The sequence below is a fragment of the Schistocerca gregaria genome, chromosome X (genome assembly GCF_023897955.1).
Source record: "Schistocerca gregaria isolate iqSchGreg1 chromosome X, iqSchGreg1.2, whole genome shotgun sequence".
In the NCBI taxonomy this organism is placed as follows: domain Eukaryota; kingdom Metazoa; phylum Arthropoda; class Insecta; order Orthoptera; family Acrididae; genus Schistocerca; species Schistocerca gregaria.
In genome coordinates this window covers 557886587-557908382 of record NC_064931.1, presented here as the reverse complement: position 1 = coordinate 557908382, position 21796 = coordinate 557886587, and the positions used below count along the sequence as shown (strand labels likewise).

The following is a 21796-nucleotide window of genomic DNA, read 5'->3' as shown; positions in this document are numbered from 1 at the left end:
TTCCCTTAACGTGGTTTCTAACCATCCTTCCCCTGTAACATTGTATTGCCTAAAAAAGGAGGTCCATAAGTGTCCGCAGAAATAGTGTCTTAAAACTAGACAGTTGCGTTCTTGAATTTCATTTATAATTTTGCTTATCTCGTGACAGAGAAATTTTTTACCCTGGTAATTCAGATGCTCACCGTGTTCAGTGTGCAGATTTTTCACCAGTCTGTTAATATCTACTGCATTGCATTTTGCGTAAATAGAGCATAATTGTTTTATCCTAGTGTTGGTTTTGCGGATTTCTTTATTCACACACGCATAATACGTGAAGCTGTGTCTGTGAGGTATCATCACAACAACAGTGTTTTTCACCATATTTATATTTAAAAAATCCCTCAAACCTGTTAAGCACTTTCCAGCTTCTTTATGAGCTACGTCGTTGTCACCCGTCACACAAACAACGATGTCACTGTTCTTCAGTGTATTTCAGTGTTCTGAGACACCTTCAATAACATTTTTGGTCATCGCTCCGGGTTTCATGATGCCAGTTGCACACAAATCCGTATTCATTTCCTGTAAAATAGTAGCTAGCTTTCTCCAATGATTGTCCACTGGAAAAAGCACATTGCATTTCTTTACCTGCTGCCTTCAATTTCCAGTGATTTTCATTTTACCGTTTGACATTTTAATTTGATTTTCCTGTTGGATGTAATATTCATTTTCCATGTTTACGAGGTTGCTGCCGTCTTCTGATAAATACTGAACCTATTTGTGCATACAAGACCAGTCTTGTTTGATGAATTTTGTTGAGAGAAGGTTCCTTTTTTACTCGCTTTGGTAGGCAGTACTTGTGAAACAGGGAAAATGTTTCAGTGGTTTAGTACATGATGACGACGACGACTTGGGGGTATGAACTGGTAGAGGGTGAAAGAACAGAGGACAGGAAGACTGTTGGGAAGAGGGTTTACGTGCAGCAGGTTAATGGAAACTGAGGCCAGGAGGATTACAGAAATGAATCCTATGTTGCAAGCATAACTTGCACCTATGTCGTTTAGAAAATCTGATGCAGGCAGGAAGGATCTAGATGGCACGGGTGTTGAAGCAGCCACTGAACTCTACCATGTTGTGCTCAGCAGTGTGTTCCACCACTGAGTGATTAACTCTGCTCTTAACCACAGTTTGGTAGTGGCCATTCACTTGGGTGTACATTTGGTTGATGGTCATACCCATATAAAATGGTGTGCATAAATTTCAGCACATATGGAGTATGATGTGGCTGCTTTTAGAGGTGGCTTTACTTTGATGGGGACCCTCTTACACCAATCTGTTAATGGGTGACCAGGAGTTAACCTTCCTAGCCTCCCAAAACCTTAAACACCTTGTCTAATTCGAGTGTGTAGATGATATTTTCGTGATGTGGACCCAGGGCACCCTATCCTCATTCCTCCAGAGCCTCAACACTTTCTCATTTGTTTCATGTGTCCTCCTTAGACCAACATGATGTCCACTTGTCTAACAGCTCCATCCATACTGCTGTCCATAGCAAGTCGACTATCAACGGTACCTGCATTCTGATAGATGTCAGCCCTTCAAAATCAAAAAATTGCTCCCATAGAGTTTGGCCACATGTAGACAGCATATCTGCAGTGACTACAATTCCCTTGCACAGTATGTTGAAGGTCTCACTGTGGCCTTCACATGCAGGCACTATGCTTGAAACCTAGCATGCTAACAGATTTCTGGCACCATACCCTCTCACACGGAACTATTCCTCCGACAGTCTCCAAGAAATAGTAGCTAAGGAGCAACAGCCAAATCATCCACAATTATTCAGGACTGGAGCAATCTAACCATGTCATTCACCAGTGCCTGGAATATCTATCATTGTGCTCAGAAATGAGGGGCATTTTGCCCACAGTTCTTCCCTGCCTTCCCGTCTTACACAATATCCTTGCCCATCACTATGCCACCACCACTCCCAGACCCTTGTTACACGGGTTATTTCCCTGTGAAACACTGACGTGCGACACCTGACTGACTCGTGCATCCAGCACATTCTACTCCATTCTTGTCACAGGCTTATCCTGTCACATCAGAGGCAGAGCCACCTGTGAAAGCAACCATGTTATACCAGCTACGTTGTAGTTCCGCACAGAATTGTCCACCCAAATAAATGGTCACTGCCAAACTGTGGCTAAGTGCCGAGTCTGTGGCTGAACATGTTGCTGAGTACCACATGCTTTATTTCAATGGCCGCTTCACAGCCCATGCCATCTAGAACATCCCCCAAGCAACAATTTCTATTAACTACATAAATGGGAGTTAACTCTGCAACACACCCTTCACTCTCATAATCCAGCTGGCCTCCATCTCCACTAACCCCTGCACCCAAACCCTCTTTTCAACAGCCCCCCCATTTCCTCTGTTCGTTCATCCACTCCCAGTACATTTACCTATGTCATCGTCGTCATGTGCTGCACAAACTCGCTACCAGTGTCTCAGATTTCCGTCCTCTGCAACTTTTGTCTCGCCCTCCTGCATTTCTATCTCGCACACATGCTGACTACTCCTGAGCAGTCAGCCACCCTTCTCCAGGTCTCCCTCCTGATCCTCACCTCTTATCTCCCATCACCCACATCACCTGACATAACCCCTCATTCCAGTCTGCCTCCCAGCATTGTTTATTTAACTGGTATGATGCAGTGTGTGCGCTCTCTCTCTCTCTCTCTCTCTCTCTCTCTCTCTCTCTCTCTCTCTCTCTCTCTCTCTCTCTCTCTGTGTGTGTGTGTGTGTGTGTGTGTGTGTGTGTTTTTTTTTTTTTTTTTTTTTCAAACTTCCTCTCCAATACAGCTTCACTTTTTTTTTAGTAACATTTTTTTCAGGCTTTTGAGTTTAAATTGATTTCCCTGTAAAGTAATTAATTCATTATTTTCTTCTAATAATGTATTTACAACAAATATCATGAAAGAATTAGTATACTGTGGCACTGCAGTTACACTATCTGACCAGATGATAATTATGGTTGAGAACTACAGGTTGAGAACTGCACATTATTCGTGTCACATACATCCTTCTTTAAAGATGAGTTTCCACAAAATACAATTATATAGAACACTGGTGAATGAAAATAAAAAAGTATAATAATTTTACTATTTGTTTTGATCTAATAAGCAATATCACAAAGTGATGAAATGGCCGAGATGAGTTGTTTAAGGACTTCTACGATTTTTGCATACTTTGATGTACAGAACTGAATAATTGCATGTTTAAGTATACATCCGTCCAACCCACTCCCTCCATCACCACTCCCATCTACCTTGCTCTCAACACCTCCCTCCCACCACCCCTTACTCTGCCCAACCTACCACACACGCAAGTGAGTGAGTGGCATTTTCATATCATTACACTTTCTTTATGTTGCTTATTCAACACTGTAATATGCAACACAAAACAAGATTTTTACAATTTTTTGCTACAATGGACAAAAAAAGCACCACCTGTAGTACACCCTGTTTATTTGCCACCCTCTGCCAATACATCTGCCCATCTTTCCCCATCTCACCACACCACAACCTCCTGACAATGTGCCTATTTATGTTCTAGTCCTGCACACTCCACCTGACAGTGCTCCACCTCTCCCCCCCCCCCCCCCCCCCGCCCGTACGCTACTATCCCTTCCCCTTCCCTGCCCCCACCGAGATTACTGCTTGTATCCCATGTGATAGTTGCATTCCAGCCCGAGATGCAGGAGTTAGCGGTCACGTGCGCACGAGGTGTGCTATCCATGTCTTCTGTATGGTACATAGTAATCTGTCCTTTCCTACATTGTTAGACACATAGAAAAGTCATCACAGACTAGAAAACCAATTAAAATTGATACAGGAATGATCACTGGACGTTACAGAATACCTGTTCAGTTCTATCACAGAGTAATCATTATTAAAGAGTCCTTTTTAACAGTGGTTTATAGAAGGTCACAGCAGCAAACAAATTATTTCTTTTTCCAAAAATGGGTCAGACACAGGTTTCACATAACTGTAGTCATACATCGTTGATGTCACACTGTTAGAGAATTATGGAGCAAGTTTCATGTTAAGGTATTATGAACTTTCCAATGACTGGAAATCTCTGTTGGAATAGGAATGGATCCCTCAGTTCTCTTTGTCCAAAGATATCCAGAAGGTAGTAGACACCGTGCTTTTTGGTGTGTTCTTGACTTCCAGAATGTATTCAGTACAGCCCTGCACTGTCCAAAATTAACAAAATACGGGCTTACAGAATGTCTTACCAGATTTGTGACTGGATTGTAGGCCAGTAGATAGAATTCTGAAAATTTTTTGTTCAAGGGGAAAAAATGTCAACTGTAAAAGTAGCTTTGAACATGGTCCAAGGATGTTATATGGCCATTTAGGGCACAACATATATACCATGACTTAATGTATAACCCTGGGGGTTCCATGAGGTTACTTCCAGGCAATGGTGATATATAGGGGGAAGCTGCAGCACCCCTGAAGTTGTAATGAAAGGCAGGGAGATACAGGATCAGTGCTTAGTGCAGAGAAGGATATTCTACCCATAACACAATTAAATTTGAAATGCAGCAAAAATAGATGGAAATCAACACATTGTTGAATTACGCCAGTGGTAATTAACCAATAGATTGTAAAATATCTAGAAATGAATGTCCAGACTTATTTTTGGTGGAAATGCAGATGCCAGATTATTTTTTTTTTTTTTTTTAATTAGCTTGAGGAAATGTAATCCATGAACGAGGTTTCTTACAAAAGCCTCATGTGACCAGCTCTGTCACTTTGGTAGACTAGAATCATTAGCAAGTGGGATTAACAATGAACATAAAAGATTCGAAGCAGAGCTCCTTGTTTTGAAATTCCATCTATTTGAGAGAGTCGTGAAGATGGTAAATCAAGTTTCACTGACAAATGTTACCATAGGACTGTCCATCACGCAGATGATTACTATTATAATACCAAGAACACATTTTCCAGGTAGAGTCTTTCAACATATCATGCCCTCCCATCAAAAATCCCATCTAAAGGCCACAACAGTAAAATCTGAGAAATTCAGGCTAATGCAAAGGCTTGCTGACTGTTCCCCATATATGATTTGAGAGATAAGGGAGAGGCATGATAATGGTCTACGCTGTACACCATAAAGTGTCTTGCCAAGTCCAAACAGAGGTGTAGCTGAAGAATACAAGACAGTATGGCCATTACAAGCTTCCTTAGTGTGTATGGCATCTCATTCATTTTCTGCCTTCTAGCAAACCTCCCCCCCCCCCCCCCCCCACACACACACACAAAACACAAACAAAAAAAATCTCATCAATCCAAAAGAAAGAATGTAACAAATGTTCCAAACTACCTGAAAGAGTATAACAGATGTGTCTAACTACTTGACAGAGTATAACAGACATTCAAAACTGCTTTCTGTGCTGCATAAAACTGTTTAATGTCTGAAGGATACTTACAAACTTGGAGAAGAGTAAATTCCTCTTCCAATTGCATTTCATCTACACTACTCTTCAAGTTCATGTAGCACTCAGACTTGTCAAAGTACATTACAATACAATTACAGAGCTTCTTCAAAATAGTAAAACCTGAATTAAAAGTGCATTCTATAATATACACTACCTAACAAAAAAGTAAAACATCTAGAAGATACGGTCAAATATCTACGTAACTCTGTACACACTATAGGCAGGTATGTAAATAATTAAAGTTGCAATCCTCTGAGACAGGTAGAATGGCCACCAGAGTACATTAGTGTTATTCATGTTTAGTACTTTTGCCAGGCATGGTAGGCACCCAATTATGCCATTGGCAGGTGATGACATGGCAGTCAATCAGTCCCAACTGGATCATGGGCCAGAATTTGGTGCTTCACCTGCTTGCAGGCCTAGTAGAGTAAATAAGGGACATGAACAGCATCAGATGTTTAACAATAACTGTGAAGGGAATTGAGACATTGCACAGTTGTTTGACACAGCGTTATCAGCACCCGACAGTTTTAAAGGGGCCCCATTGTGGGTCTCCTCCTGGCCAGCTGGCCGAATTGGGCAATATCGACATTCGTGGGGCATATCAATGTGATAGTAGTCCAGTTTTGGACTGCATGGGAACATGAAAGCAGGCATAGTCACTGTAAAGGTTCTGGTTGACCACAAATGATCACCATATTGTGCATCAAGTACATCATAAACCCTTCACATCTGTACCTGCCATCCAAGAACAAGTAATGAACTCCATGTCAACCAGCACTATTGGTCAGAAACTGTCAGCAGCCAGACTAGGCAATTACTGTCCCGTGTGTAGGCTGTGATACCCTCCAACTTCTTCCCCCCACTGGCACAATTTAGTTATTCACTCAGTTACTTTTCTCTGTCTTTCCCATTCTCATCCTCCCTCCTTTTTTAATTTTTACCATTCATTCAGCTATCCACCTCTCCCTTCGTAATCCATTTTTTCTTCTTCTTCTTCTTCTTCTTCTTCTTCTTCTTCTTCTTCTTCCATCTCTGAAGTGCTTACTAATTCCCAATTTTTGACATATCTCCGATACTTTCTTCTCCATCTTTACCACCCAATCCTCTTCTCAATAGGTAGGTCACCCCCAACTTAAAGATCTGAATGACATGTTTCTCACCCCTTTCTAATCTTTCCCAATCGATCCCTGTTACCTCCACAAAGAAGTGGCTCATACTGGATGGAGTGATAGGCAACAGTTTCCCAAAGTTTCCGGTAAAGCAAAATAAATGACATCAGTAGTATTTTACCTGTGCTAGATCTTGTCAATCCTACGACTTGAGGATTGTTGCTGAGGAATGCAATCCACCAGAAATACTAATTAAAAAGCTGTATTTAAATGCTGTAACTAATTTCAGGCCAGTGTGCCCACCTACAGAAAGCAAATTTTTCCAATGCTACTGATGAAAACATTGATGTACTTGGAAAAGTTAACCATTTGAAGACAGGCACAATAACCTGAAACCAGTTATGGCGGTAAAATACAGCTTTTTAAAAATATTTGCAGCTGGTTGAAATTTTCACTGACAATAATATTAGCTTTTTTTTTAAAAAAAATTGTGTCTTGAAGTCCTGCCCAGTAGAGAAGTTCTGACACAATATAAGTAGACAATTGTGACAAAGCAAGCTGGGATATTTTTACTTTCCCTCTTGTTTTCCCATCTGCCTCCTTAAATTAGTTTTTTTTCAATTCTGACTAATTACCATTAACATACCTGAGTATAATCTGCATTTTCTTAAGAGAGAAAGATTGGCCCTAAAGCCAGCCCTTAATTAATTCCAAAGTAATTAACAGTTTTGTCAAAAGCATTGTTTACATAACGATATCTGTTAATTTCATCATTTAAACAAATAATTCAGCCTAACTCTTGTAGTAGAAGAAACTTTTGAAAAGAACTAATTTTTCGATGTATTCAGTTAATCGAATGAGTTAAGTTTCAACTGTAATTTCTGTAAATTAAACATTGAAAAATGTATAGTTTCAGTAACTATTATTGTGAGGATATATACGGCCCCAATTTTTGGTTCTGAAACAGTCAGTCCATGTCAGAGTTTCAGACGAGGAACTTGTATTGGTTAGAACAACACCAATGCAACAACTTAACTGTGAAATAAGTGTAACACAATTAGGTCATGTGTTAATACAATGACTGTCTGTTCCATATGTACCTTTTTATTCTTCAAGAACTGAACTATGTGGTTAGGCTTTTACTGCTTGCAGATGTTCAACAGTAAACTATTTTAGCAGTAAGTGGATGTTTGCCTGCGACCTATTAATGAGGCTTATCTAAAGTTAAGCAATAGTGCACTGGCCATATAACTGTGTATTATTGAGGGTTTGTGAACACTGAAAGGAAGGAACTGTGAAACAACTATGCACCGGTCAGCTACATCATTTGAAGTAGTCAGTGTTGAACTTCTCCCCTCTCCCCCCCCCCCCCCCCCCCATTTTTCAGCCAGTATCATAATGCAGTATGTCAACACCAAGGACAACAAACGAAGAAATAAACCAGGCTAATGCCACACAATCCACAACACATTACATCAATAGATCCAGAGGAATGACACTGCAACTGTTTCTGAAACAACTTATTTTACAAACATGATGTGACACCATACACATGAAACTTTCATGTTAACTAACTGACTGTGGAGCCTACTCATTTAAACAAGACTGAAAACATTACTAAGCTTTTTGATGATATTTTCCTTTAAACAAAATTAGTACGGAAACATCCCTATCTCATACCCTTCCCCCCCCCCCCCCCTTTCACCCCACAAGCACACAAGTTAAAGCAAATGAGTATTTCTACTCTTTTTACAGAAGAGTTTCACATTGTGATTTAATGACAGCAACAACACACACTGCTTACAAACATATGGTCAGAAATGACAAACTGGTCAAAACCTCACCATTCTAAAGTTATTTTTCTTTTTCTTCCCCATACAATGTTCTGTGGTGTCTGTAATGTATTTTCACTAATGAACCAAATACTGACTAATGACTTCGGTGAAAAATTGGATCTCCGTGACAGTTTGGAACTCAAACCTGGATCAATGTATTCCATGGATAACTCTGCCATCTGGCCACACCCCATAGCCCAATTCACAGCTCCACTCAGTCTTCCCCCCCCCCCCCCCCTCCCCCCTATGATATCCAAGTAGGCAGATTTACCCACTATAACCACACAAACACTTCTTACATCAGTCCTAACACTTTTTTTATAGAAACCTTTACTAGTTAGCAAAATGCTGGCTGATGCTGATTTATCTGAGAGATTAAAAGTGTGCATAACATTGGGGCTCAAGTGGAGATCATATTTTAGGAGGAAATATAAATAATTTGGAACTAGTCTACAAATGACATTGCTGTGACTTCTGTTTCGGGTTCTGTTTAGGACTCATACCTAACAAGAGGTAATCTGACATCGTTTGTCTCCATAGTAAAGTGATTCTTTGTCAGTATTCGGGTATCATTATTTATATCCCCAAAAGTCGCGTCATAAATTTTACACTTACAGATCTGCATTGTGTTGCACTATTTAAAGCCACAATTTATTAGCAAATTGTATGAACATGTTTCTCATTAACAATCATAAATTAAAAAGTGTGATACTCCATAATATACTCTGTTAATAAGTTACAAACTTACCTCTGAGAAGTGTTGCCACTGTTCCTTTGTATATGCTGCGAATGCCACCTTCCTTATATAACTGCTTCACTACATCTACAGGGCCTTTGTACTTCATAGGAGCAGTGCCACCTTGTTGTACCTAAATGCAATCAAAACATCATGACCCCTCACAATTAACCATGAAAGTACACAAGTTAGTGAAATTAATCACTTTGCTAAGGAGAAAAACATAGCAATATTTTCTAAATATTGAGTTAAAATATTCTGCTGGAAAGAGCAGCTACATTACGAACCATAATACTGAGGGAAAAAATGCTGAAAACAGCAAACTGCATTAAATGACTACACACAAATTTCTTAAATAGCTTTCATTCAATAAGAGCAAATGAGATTAAACTCTTTTGATTTAGCCTAGAAAATAACATGGGCAAAGTGCTAACTCAAATCAGCATGGACAGAAAAATTTGTTCAAGTCTTGAATGAATCAGGTTTGACATTGATCAGAAGTTATTATCAGGGAGTTAACTCAGGGTAGTTGGGTGACAATTTGAACCCTAAAACTCCACTGGCTTACCACCATCAGCATTTTGATCCAATTATTGTCTTACCTGCCTGATAATTTTTAAGAGTGTCATCACAAAAATGAAAGAGTGACATATAAAATCCAGCAGATTTTGTATCCTATACTTATTGTTCTTGATGAAATGTGACAATTACATTGAAGTATGTTTAACATAGTAGAGTTCACAACAGTCTTTAATCACATTTTTTTTTCTTTATTGGATAACTGGTTTTGACCTAAGTGATCGTGATCATCATCATCATCATCATCATCATCATCATCATCATCATCAGTGTCTTACTAAAATAGTAACCAAAATACATTAAAAAACTTGTAACCACAAAAAGCACCATCAGAAGATGCAAGACCATAAAACTACGATGAATTTAAATGACCTGTAGTGTAGGATCAATCATCAGCATGTTGTCACTGTAGTATAATAAGACTGTAGAGGAGAAAGAACTTTTAACTATTCTAAAGTTTCATTCTACATTTGGCATAGTCTAGTTTAGACTACATAGTCTCACAGTGATTGAAGGAGAGCTAGTAGGGTAATGAGTATTTGTTAATATATGCATCCACAGGATACACAGGTTTAAGTCTACATGCGCAACAGCATGTGAACTTTGTCAGTCTGGAGTGCACAGTTGACTGATGATAATTTTTTTTTACAAGGTATAAGAGAAACACTGATGTGACATGGAAATCAAATGTAGTGAAAATTCTTCTGTTTGATATCGACAAATGTTGTTGTTAGGGGATTACCTCCAGATCTGACAAAAATCAAGACTCTAAACAACAAGAGAGATGTCAAAGTACAGAACCCCCTGCTTTATCTACATTCTACAAGATTTGATATAAGGATTAGGATGATTATTACAGAATACTTTGATTTCAGGTTAAGTAAAAGAATGGGTCTCTCTATGAATAAATCAACAGAAAAATGAACACTAAATGTTAAAGTAGGGGCTAATGTCAAAATTTGTCTCCATTTTTCTGAATCAATAGGATTAAGATATCTTTGTGAGAAGGGGAGGAGCAAATACCTGAAAGATTCATATTTATCTTAGCAACAAAAGGAAAGTAACGAACACCCATATTGCACACGTTCTCTCTTATATTGCCGAGATCCAATCCCAAATTGGGTGACAGCTCCATATTAGTCGGAAAAGAATGAAATGCAATTTTCTAGTGTAATTTTGGAGACTGTCAGCATTGTTCAATTACAAGGCAGGGCAAAAACATTGATTTGCAATCGCTTTCTAATACTGATGAACATGGTAATTAAAGTAGTAACTTAGAGGCAGATCTGGAACTCTAACAATCCTGATGGACAATTATTCAGCACCCAAAAATTAAATTCTTGCCAAGTTCTACACCAATAGAAACAAAGCTCACAGCAGTATACACTGCCTTTTACAAACTAAAAGTCAAAATGTTTCTAAATGTTATCATAAACCTGGATTTTCATGGCCATGGCATGAAAGGGTCAAGTGACTGCACCAGTTACAGATGTACGCATTAAGCTACAACAGCAGATCTCATGGTTGGCTATGAAAAGAATTCTTTATGACATTAATGAAATCAAGTTCCACATTTTTCTGTAAACTTGGATAAGTATCAGATACACCGATACAAACTCACTGACAATTAGCAGATAACTGTCCTGTAAGAATTTTTTTTAAAAAATTGAGCAATTTGCAGTAATCAGTGCTTGACCAAAATACTTAAAAAGAGGAGAGAGCTGCATTATCAAAAGATAATGCTGTAGGTGTGAAGTGTTACCACTGAGCACTTTGTATCATTGTTTTAAATACCATTAATATATGTGATGTTTGAACTACATAATTATGCAAGTGTGCTATAACTCTGAAATCTCAGCATATGCACATAACATGAATTCAGCATCATGTAGTCCCGATGGATTCACTTCTCCCAACATGTTACACATTCTGATTCAAAGGTATTTTAATTAAGATATTCATTTTGGTCAATGAAGATGCATGTCATTTAAATATGGTGCAACCAATGAAGATTTCAAAGAGAAGAGCTACCAAAGACATTCAATATTAGAAGTATATTTTAATTTACCTTTAAGGAATTAATGAAGTTTCTACTGTTTAAAAAAATGTAAATGTGTGCTAATATGTTTTTATTGTTTATCAATAATCCAGTTGATCAAGGGTGAAGTGGGAAATTGGAAATCATAAATGAGAAAAGGTACTCATCCCAACATTTTAAAATTAAGTGTAATTTACTATAAATTTGATGAGTGGGCAATTTTTTAAATATTGAGTGGTTAAGTTGGAACTTGGTTCAATGTGCTTATATAAAATGGACTGGTGATGGTCTTTCATAATTTGTGAGTTGGCAAGGTAGTAGTAAATGGGGACTTGGTTGCTCCAACTATATAAAAATGTCAAACAGTTTAAAAAGGGTGTGACAGCAGTTTGCAACAAAAACCACACACACACACACACACACACACACACCACTGGAATTGGATGAGTATTATAGTTAAGTGTAAAGTGTGCTCTCCCTCAGGAAATGCTACACTTAGATAGTGGCTGTGTCATCATCTGCAAGCATCTGGGGTAGAGGAGGTAGGCAAGCTGAGAACATGCTTCAAATCAACCAGCAAGGTGCACTCAACAAGAATATGCATTAACATCAGTAGACTACCACAGCTGAAGTGAGGACACAACACAATGGCCTCTTTCAGAGAGGTCTGGAGAGATGAACGACACACCTTGGTGGACCCTTTAATTCCTCTGAACTTGTTTTGGGTCATATTAACCTGCCATTCCAATTCCTGGAGCCTAAAAATATTGCATCAAAGTTGTAATCTTTAGTCTGTGTCCGCTACCTCTATGTAAAGTAGATCTCCTGAAGATAGATCTCCTGAAGATAGATGGCAGGCAAGTTCATTTCCAATGCTTATGTGGTTCTGTGTCCATATGAAGGTCACTGTCTTTCCAGAGCTGTAGAGGTCAACCAGTAGGTCCTGGATGCTGGTGACAAAAAGATTTTTGGGATAACATAGGATTACGCCTTTTAAGCAACTCCTGATGGAATCGCTGCAGATCAGGAAGTTCATCATGGCCTGGGATTTGGCATACTGCAAAGCCTGAGATATGGCAACCAACTTGAGCCATGCATGGCTCGTGTTCCTGCCTTAATCTATTTTACACCCTATTTTTAATGTACTTCCACTTCACTATGTTAATTTAAATTACTGGTGTCACTGAGTTGCTGCTTTGCCTGACCATCAGCGGCGTTAGCAGTGCATATTGATATATCCCCTCTCGTAGTATCTTTGCTCGACTACTATTACTTTCCAGTCATTGTCTGTCATAAGGGAATTCAGGTAGCAAGTTCGGGTCTGCCAGTCACTTCGAACTCATCTGGAGTGCAGTCCGGACCTGCCAGTTGGGGAGTTGCAATGCGGCCTAGTGGAGTCGGGTTGGAGTACCAGTAAGGTCTGCGTCAACATGGCTCGCCTGATCATTGTGGCCATTAGTGTTCCGGTTACCTACCCTGGCCCTTATGTAATTTCAGGCAGCGTCCTTTCCTCACATGTTGTTGCTGTCCAACATGGTGTGTAATTTTGACAGCTAATACATACTTCATTGTGGATTACCACATACGTAACCTTGTGTGTTTGAGTTCTCATGTACTGACTGATGGCAAGCAAGTCGACGTGTCAGTCGGTCTGTGGCTGTCCCCTGGTTGGGTTCTGACAGATGGGCTCACCACCTGTCTCACAAAAGTGAATGAGGGCAAACCGACCTCCCTGGAGGCTTCCGAATGCCGTTGTCTTTATTGTCTTTCCCACCCGTGTTTATATTATCTGTTTTCAGCTACTTAAAATTTTAGTCTTATTGTTATATATATATTTTTTTAATTACGGAAAATTAATTATGGGCTTTCAGCCTTGCAACTTTATTTTAAAAATTATCTTTCAAGCTTAAACGTTGCGGCCTTCTGCCTTTAAAAGATTATGGTAACACATTTTAAAATTTTGAAACTTAATTGTGGCCCCCTGCCATATGTATTGCACCTTGTACATGTTTGTTCTATCTACTTTGCCTTGAGGCTTTCCACCTAGCTCTGATATATGTTTGTTTATTATTTTATTTGCTATTTTTATTGCATTTTTTTCCTGTTGATTTTTAAGATTTCTTGTTTGGAGACCTTCAGCCATGAAAGAGTTGCAAAAGGTTCAGCTATGTGCCGCTTTGGTTGTAAATGTGTCATTAAATTACAATTAGAAGATGAAACTAACCCCAACCTTATTGGCCCTTTCCACAATCCTAATTACCTGTTCTGCCCAGCAGGTTTAGCAGTGTTTCACAACTCTGCAGTGTATATACTGCAGGCACTCGGCACAGTGTGCCTCTTGTATCTCCTTGTTGTTGTTGTTGTTGTTGTTGTTGTTGTTGTGGTCTTCAGTCCTGAGACTGGTTTGATGCAGCTCTCCATGCTACTCTATCCTGTGCCAGGTCCTCCATCTCCCAGTACCTACTGCAACCTACATCCTTCTGAATCTGCTTGGTGTATTCATCTCTTGGTCTCCCTCTACGATTTTTACCCTCCACGCTGCCCTCCAATACTAAATTTGTGATCCCTTGATGCCTCACAACATGTCCTACCAACCGATCCCTTCTTCTGGTCAAGTTGTGCCACAAACTTCTCTTCTCCCCAATCCCATTCAATACTTCCTCATCACTTATGTGATCTACCCATCTAATCTTCAGCATTATTCTGTAGCACCACATTTCGAAAGCTTCTATTCTCTTCTTGTCCAAACTATTTATCGTCCACGTTTCACTTCCATACATGACTACACTCCATACAAATACTTTCAGAAAAGACTCCTTACATGTGTAAAACTGTAACTGACCCTGCTGTTAACTTTTGATCCAGCCGTGTAGACGCATAAGAAATTAGAATAATCGTAGAAGATCGAAAGAAACCAGTGTCGGAGAAAGGTAGGATTCAGCGTCCCTGTCGGGACAAAACAAGAGGTCCATCCATATCAAAGGACAGGGCACGGGAGTTAGGAAGAGGCGGGGAGGGGGGGGGGGTCAGAAGGGAGCTCTAGGACCACACCACACACTAACAGAGGCTGCTGGAGGTTCTTAAGTGCATATAGAGTTGGAACTCAGCTGGTATACCCAATTTTAGGTGGTGTGCAAACAGTCTGAACTGTTGGTTGTGGAACAGAGTTGAGTGACAGGGGTGAGCAGGCAACCGATAGATTGTGACTGCGTAACTTTCCACAGGCTGCTGTCATCAAACCTGCAGCTTTGGGACACTGGCTTTCGCCAGGAGGCTGTCAACAGAACTCTAAATCTCCCCCAACTGTAGTGCAGGCTCTGGAATATGACCAGGGCCTGGAGGTGTCGTGTGAGACAGTGTCACTGCCCAAGATGTTGACTGTGACACGATAGTCGCAAAATTGGAGACCATATTAGTTGGATGAAGTCTTTTAAACTTTTTTTTTTTTTTTGCATCTTTGTAAGACAGGTGGTCAAGCACTTCATACTCTTTAGTTTATTCTCCCTGAGAATTGCGGTGAAGGACGAGGGTACAGTTCCGGACAGTTGACACATAAAGGTGGTTGATCACAAGGATTTCCCTTATGGGACACCCGTCCACATGCCCCAGAGAGCCTTATTAGAATAGAAGGAGGACGTGTCCAAATCTCTGGCACTTAAAACATCTCATCGGAGCAGGAAAGTAATGCCTAACATCACACCTATAATCCATGACCTTAACTTCTCAGGCAAAATGTTGCTATCAAAGGCTGGGATAAAAGCTCCAGTGTCCACTGCAACATCCTTGGGTCTGTTCTGGATGCGGCAAACAAAATGGACTCCACACCATGCCAGATTAGTACGCAGCTCTTCATTGGTCTGTAGCATTAGGTCCCAATGGAAGACAACACCTTGATTCTATTGAGCTTGTTATGAGGAGAAATGATGACTGTTTTATCTCCTGATTTCACACAGGCCTCAAGTGCCTGTGATTGGTTGGTATGTAATGTTCATATCAGTGAAGATCCATCTCTCATCTTTTCTATTGCCGCAACCTCCCCTAACTGATCTTCAATATTTTCAATGAAAACTTTGGTTTCATTGTAGCGAAAGAGCTGCCATCAGTGCAAACTGTCCACTTCCGCTACTTCTTGTCTGGCTCTTGTTTTGAGGCATGGTCACTGACGGAAATGCTGTAGGATTGTAAACTTCTGCGTTAAAATCACTATTTCCGACTGATGAGACTGCCTTGTTGGTATGGCCACCATTAAGTTTGATCCATTTCATCTCCAATCATAGGCTCTCCCTGTGGCCTCCACACCACCAAGGCAAAAACCATCTGACACAGTAGCCATTACCTGGAGTCCCGGTACCCTGAAGGGGACAGGCACCTACTCCTTGGAGGACACAGGGAGGTTACAGCTCAGGCATTGGCAGAACGATACCTGCATTATCAGGGACTACCACCAAGCAGGTACACGACAACCCCACCATGATGAACTGGCTACAGCGCTGAAATTTGGGTGCAGAGGCACATCCACTTGATTGGTATGTGCAACACACAAAAGAGCACAGCACCACAATGAGGCATCCTTCCCGAAACAGCTCGCACGTTGGTAAAATTTGGAAAGTGGAGGTCACACCAAAAAAAGAGGACCAGTATTTAAAAAAGGAGGTGAGGGGTTGGTTGGTTTGTGGGATTAAAGGGACCAGACTACTATGGTCATCGGTCCCTTGTTCCATAAAAACTAAAACCACCCGAAGAGAATAAAAAAAGAACAACAGGAAAGACAACAGACGAAACAGGACATGAAATACTCTGACAGAGACCATACAAAAAAAATTAAAACACACAGTGTGATGGTGGTTGGCCGACCGTAGAGAAAAAGAGGAAAAGCCAACCACCAAGGACACTTTAAAAACTCAGTTTAAAATCGGAGGCTAAAAGCCGGAGTCATCACTAAAAAACTCAGATTAAAGGATAAAAACCCCCTGCCCGAATAAAACACAAAACCAAGTCCACCATGGCAAAGTCATCTGATAAAAGAGCAGAGAGTGTGTCAGGCATTGCAAAAGTCTGCCTGAGCATGGAGGTGAGGGGAAAAAGGCATTAAATCAAAAAGAGTGAAAGCTTGCAAAAGTCTGAAGAACAGCCAAGACGAAAGTAAAAAAACTTGAGCCAATAAAAAAGAGAGATCTTATTAGTCGCCTCTCATGACAGGTAAGAAAGGGCAGTGGGTCTATTCTAACCCCCCCCCCCCCCTTCCCAATACCACAGGTGGTTAACAAGGTAGGATCTATGTTGGGTTTCATAACATTCAAGTGATGGCTTCTGGGCAGTGAATAGCTGTACGAGTTTCGTAGTTTAACTTTTGATGAGTGCTAGTCTCTGATCACCAACTTGGGAGGTTTACAATAATTCAGTGACAGAATTTTGCCGAGAGCTGATATTTTTAACATTCTTCAAAGGATGAGCAATATGAGTGTTGATGTACTTAAATATTTTACAACCACACTTTAACAGAGTGCTACAAGACACTGAATTACAGTTTAGTGTATTTACTAGTTGGCTTCAGTAACACATTCAGCAGCTCATGCCATTGTGGTCAGCACCAATGACTTTCGATCACGGTATCCTCAGAGGTGCAAGTCATTGAAATGGCATCAAATAAAAGGGCTTTCAACAGATGGCTGCACTCCCCAGAAGGGGCCCCCGGCAAAACATGCACTTCATATTTTAATGAAACTGAGATGCTATGGGACTTTGTTTTCATGCAACATTTAAATAAATAGTAATTTTTGGGGAATCTGGTAGCACGTGTCAGATACATGCAAGCTTAACTGCACTGATAATATTTCACATCTTTGAGAATGACTGTACTTTTACCCACAGTTTGAGTCATTGTGGAGCCACAATTCATGTTTTATTTCTATGAAAGAATAAATAACTTTTTTAAAAAATAATATCCATAGATTTTTGTGTTGGCTACCATTATTGATCCTTCTGGATCACATACAAACAGTTATTATTTATTCTAAAAATGTGTGTGACTTATGACTGATAGAACTACATGAGCATTTGTAAAAACTTCTGTTTCGATTAGAACAGCTGCAAAGCATAGATAGAGTGGCATGTGATCCACTCCAAAGACAATGTAAACTACTGTAACTCTAGGCTGTATGTTTGTGCAACTGGTCACTGTTTGCTTAACACCCAAAATCACTTAGTACATTAAACAAATAACTTGAAAATTCCTGTTTTCACAGCAATAAATTCAGGCTTTTTTATGATATATATTAAAGAGCACTTCATGAAAGAGGGAAGTTACAGAGTAGTTACTAGTATTTAGTTTTCTCACAATAACATATTTATCAAATGCATAATGACTACCTGTAACAAGCACTTTATTCTCTCTCCTGGAGCCATAATAGAAGTTGTGAAGATACCAGAAAATGCACCTGCGACGAAAAGTTGAGTCATGTTCAGCTCTTGATTAGGTGTTGTCTGTTGCAAGCGTTTACCAAGTCCATATCCAAAGAAACTCAATGCAAATATTGGTGCTACACCTGTTATAGGTGCAGCCATACCTGGAAATACAAAACATACTGATGAAATCAGTTATACCTCATGCAAGAGTAGAGGGTGGGGATTGGGATGAGTGTGCAGCATTTCCAAATCCCTTGTATATTAAACAAATGGCAAAAAAGTGAAGTGTTAATATTTGTTAAAAGTTAAGTCATACATAAGTTAACAGGGGCAAGGTGGAGAGGGGGGGGGGGTGGCATAAATAGCAAAGTGACAAGTGACAACTTTGATACTGAAAGCCCCTGAGGGCATACAAGTAATGGAAAGAGTAAGGGTCTGTCTGAGGTGGTGAATGTTCCATTGGCTTATAAAGGAGACTGAAATTGTTACTAAGCTGTTGGACAATGCCCTCGTATGTTAAAATGTAAAGTGTTTGACAGAGAAGTTATACAGAAGATTCTGTACAGCCTCTTTGTCAAACATTTTATGTTTTAGAATTTGTTAATGATTTGGTTGTTTTTCAACTTTTCTTGCTCTTAAAAGAGTAAGCAGTAAACAAAGTAGTTCTGCATTAATGTCTGAAACAGTCTGGAGTGTAAGCTTTATGACAAAATTTTTGAAGACAAACTGGAGAGACTAGAGACAAACACAACTTAAAGAATGGCACAAATATTGAGCACATAAGATGCATTTTGGGATACTATTTGGGTGCAATGAGTGAGAAATCACAAAAAATGGTGTAATTACTGACAAAGATGGCTTGCCTGACAATATGGTACCAATTTACTGGATGATGGAAACATGTAATTGGAAATGGTATTTTCTTGGTAATGCTGTAAATGTAATACTATCAATCTGTAATGCAAAATTCATCTGAATTCATTAGTTCTCACAGAGTTCTATTATTTATTGTGATAAATTCAGCTATGAGTTTCAATGTGTGGTTTGTGGCAGAATTACTGTTCTTTCTCAATTTCGACAAATTGGAAGAATGTCATCCACATTAACAAACAACTATGAATCAATGATAAAATGCTTATAAGTACACCCAGTCAGCTAAATGTCAGATGGTGGCTGCCATGATTTTTTTTACAGGACAGCACTCTATGGGCTGCAAACATGACCAGGCAGTAAGCTAAATGTGAGCAATGATATGGAAGAAGTTGCAAAATTCTTCAGGTGAATTTACACATGGACCCAGAAACCTGTGTCTAGGCACAAGTAGAACCCAGCTGCGGAACTACATGCTTTATGCTAAATTCCATATGAAAACTTCAGAATATTTGCCATAAAATTGATTTACATATTCCCAAACAAACTAAATTAAACCAAGTACCACAAATTCTGTGTTGAAAAGTCAATTTCATTCCACCTTCAAATTAGACCAAACTTGTAGAAAGTAGGCTATGTTTTGCAGTTCCCGAAATTACATAAAAATACTTTCGATATTGATGTATGCAATGTGTAATGCTATGAACTAGATCCAAAGGGCATCTAGTATCACACAGTTGTAGTAGTAGCTAGCAGAAATTATTGACTTGTATTCTGCATAGTTTTTAAAGAAAAAAAGAAAGAAAAAAAAACGCAACACTTAACCAAATGAGAACATACATATACAGTGAACAGCACACATTATGAAATAAATCTAACAACCTACACCAAACCTTCATCCTCTAAGTTGGTATTAACGAAATTGATACATTAATTCACTGGTCAATAATAGAATTACCTTTTATTACAAATTGATGTCACTTGAAATAAATGTCATGACATCAATGGATGAGACTAACAGGTGCACAAGTTGAGGTAGCCATTTAGGTTTTAATAACTGTATTTCACTTGTTATATGTAATTTTGTGTCTTTCTTGATGTTACGATGCTTACATTTTGTGTGTTCATTTAAATATTATGTACTGTATGTTAATTTGAAACAATGGAAGGTGGCCATGATCAAAAGAAATATCATTTGGGGTCAGCATCAAAAGGAGTATCTTTTGAGGAATATTACTTATATGTTTTCCGTGTCAAATGTAAATGGGTGTCCCAAAATGATCCACACAGCCAGAAAAAAAAATTGTACACCCTTTTAGACGTTTCCAATCCATCAAGATTTATTGTTGCAACAGTGCATATGGAATAAATGAAATGATTACACTTACAGATCAATAGCACAAGCAGTTCTGAAGTACCAAGTATAAAGCCATGCTGAAACACCCACGTCAGTATGTGGTGTAAGCGCCACGGGTGGTGCTGACTCTGGCATCCAGTCGGTCATGCAGATGGTGAATACTGTCCTGGCATACATAATGCCATGCCTGCTTGACCCCTCCATGTAGTTCTGTAAGAGTACTTCGTTGACGAGTAACACAAGTCACTTCTCAACCCATCGAATACTACACATGTTTGACTGGAGAGAAGTCCAGATTTTGTGCTGGCAAGGGAAGTTGCTGAATACCTTGGAAAGCACATTGAGCTTCACAGGCAGTGCACAGGCAAGCATTTTTCTGTTGTAACAACACATCTCCTTCCTGTTGCAAGAACAGAAAAAGAACGGGTCTAACAACATTCTGCATGTACCAAGTGCTGGTTATTAGTGTCTCCTCCAGAAACACCAAAGATGAATGAGAACTGCAGTGTATTGCACCCCGGACCAAAGGGTCTGGGATGGGGCCAGTGTGTCTTGGATCAATGCAGTGTACAAGACAGCACTTACCAGGTCTAACAGGCAGAATCTGCTTTCATCGTTAAGGCCACAGCACGCCATTCCATCTTCCAAGTGATCCTCTGATGGCACTAGTCAAGTCATCCATGTTAATTCTGTGGCATGTGTGGAAGACACTTAATACTATGGTCCTAGCAGGTGTCTGTGCTGTGAATATGTCCAGAACGTTATCTAATGAGCTAAAAACATTTTTAGCTCATGAATTCATGAGCTAAAACAGTATATAAGCCATGGAAAATCAGCACACGGGGGGATGAGAGGAGGGGGGGAAGGAAATCACGTCATTTTCCTTTTGTTTACCCAACCCACAGGATGCTTACATTTTGTGATACTAATGTAACTATGACCACTGATGCCAGCATCATTGCACAACTGACACAGCACATCCAACTTGTGTTGCAACATTCTGAAAGGACCACCCTGGCACCCAGAAGACCAGAATTTGACCCCTTTCAAACTCACTCAGTTGGCTGTAGGAAGCACGGGTGTGTGTACATGGCATGGTTGCCTGCTTGCTTCACACATTTGCACCACTCTGAACATTCCCTCTTAAAAGGTAGATACAGATGGCCCTCCACTATGCTATCTGTTGGCGGACAATGTTGAAACCATTACCAGTAAATCTACTATCCTCCAGATGGCATATGCCATCACTGTATCAAAACCGATATCGTCTTCCTAGGTGCAGGTATCGTCTTCCTAGTGTAGTCTCACTGAATGCTCTCAATTACGTATGGTAAGGACACTGTCAATGAAAGAACGTGTCTTGAGTGGTTTCAACACTTCAA

At 39.7% G+C, this 21796-nt stretch overlaps 1 protein-coding gene across 1 annotated transcript in view; it reads right to left on the bottom strand.

The window, feature by feature from the left end:
- LOC126297789 (congested-like trachea protein) overlaps positions 1-21796 on the bottom strand; it is a 156301-nt gene that overhangs the window by 44039 nt on the left and 90466 nt on the right. Inside the window, exons 3-4 of the mRNA XM_049988988.1 lie at positions 18152-18348; positions 9178-9298 (exon numbers count right to left, since the gene is read on the bottom strand). Of these exons, the coding sequence (XP_049844945.1) occupies positions 9178-9298; positions 18152-18348 (318 nt within the window). The remainder of the gene's footprint in view (positions 1-9177; positions 9299-18151; positions 18349-21796) is intronic.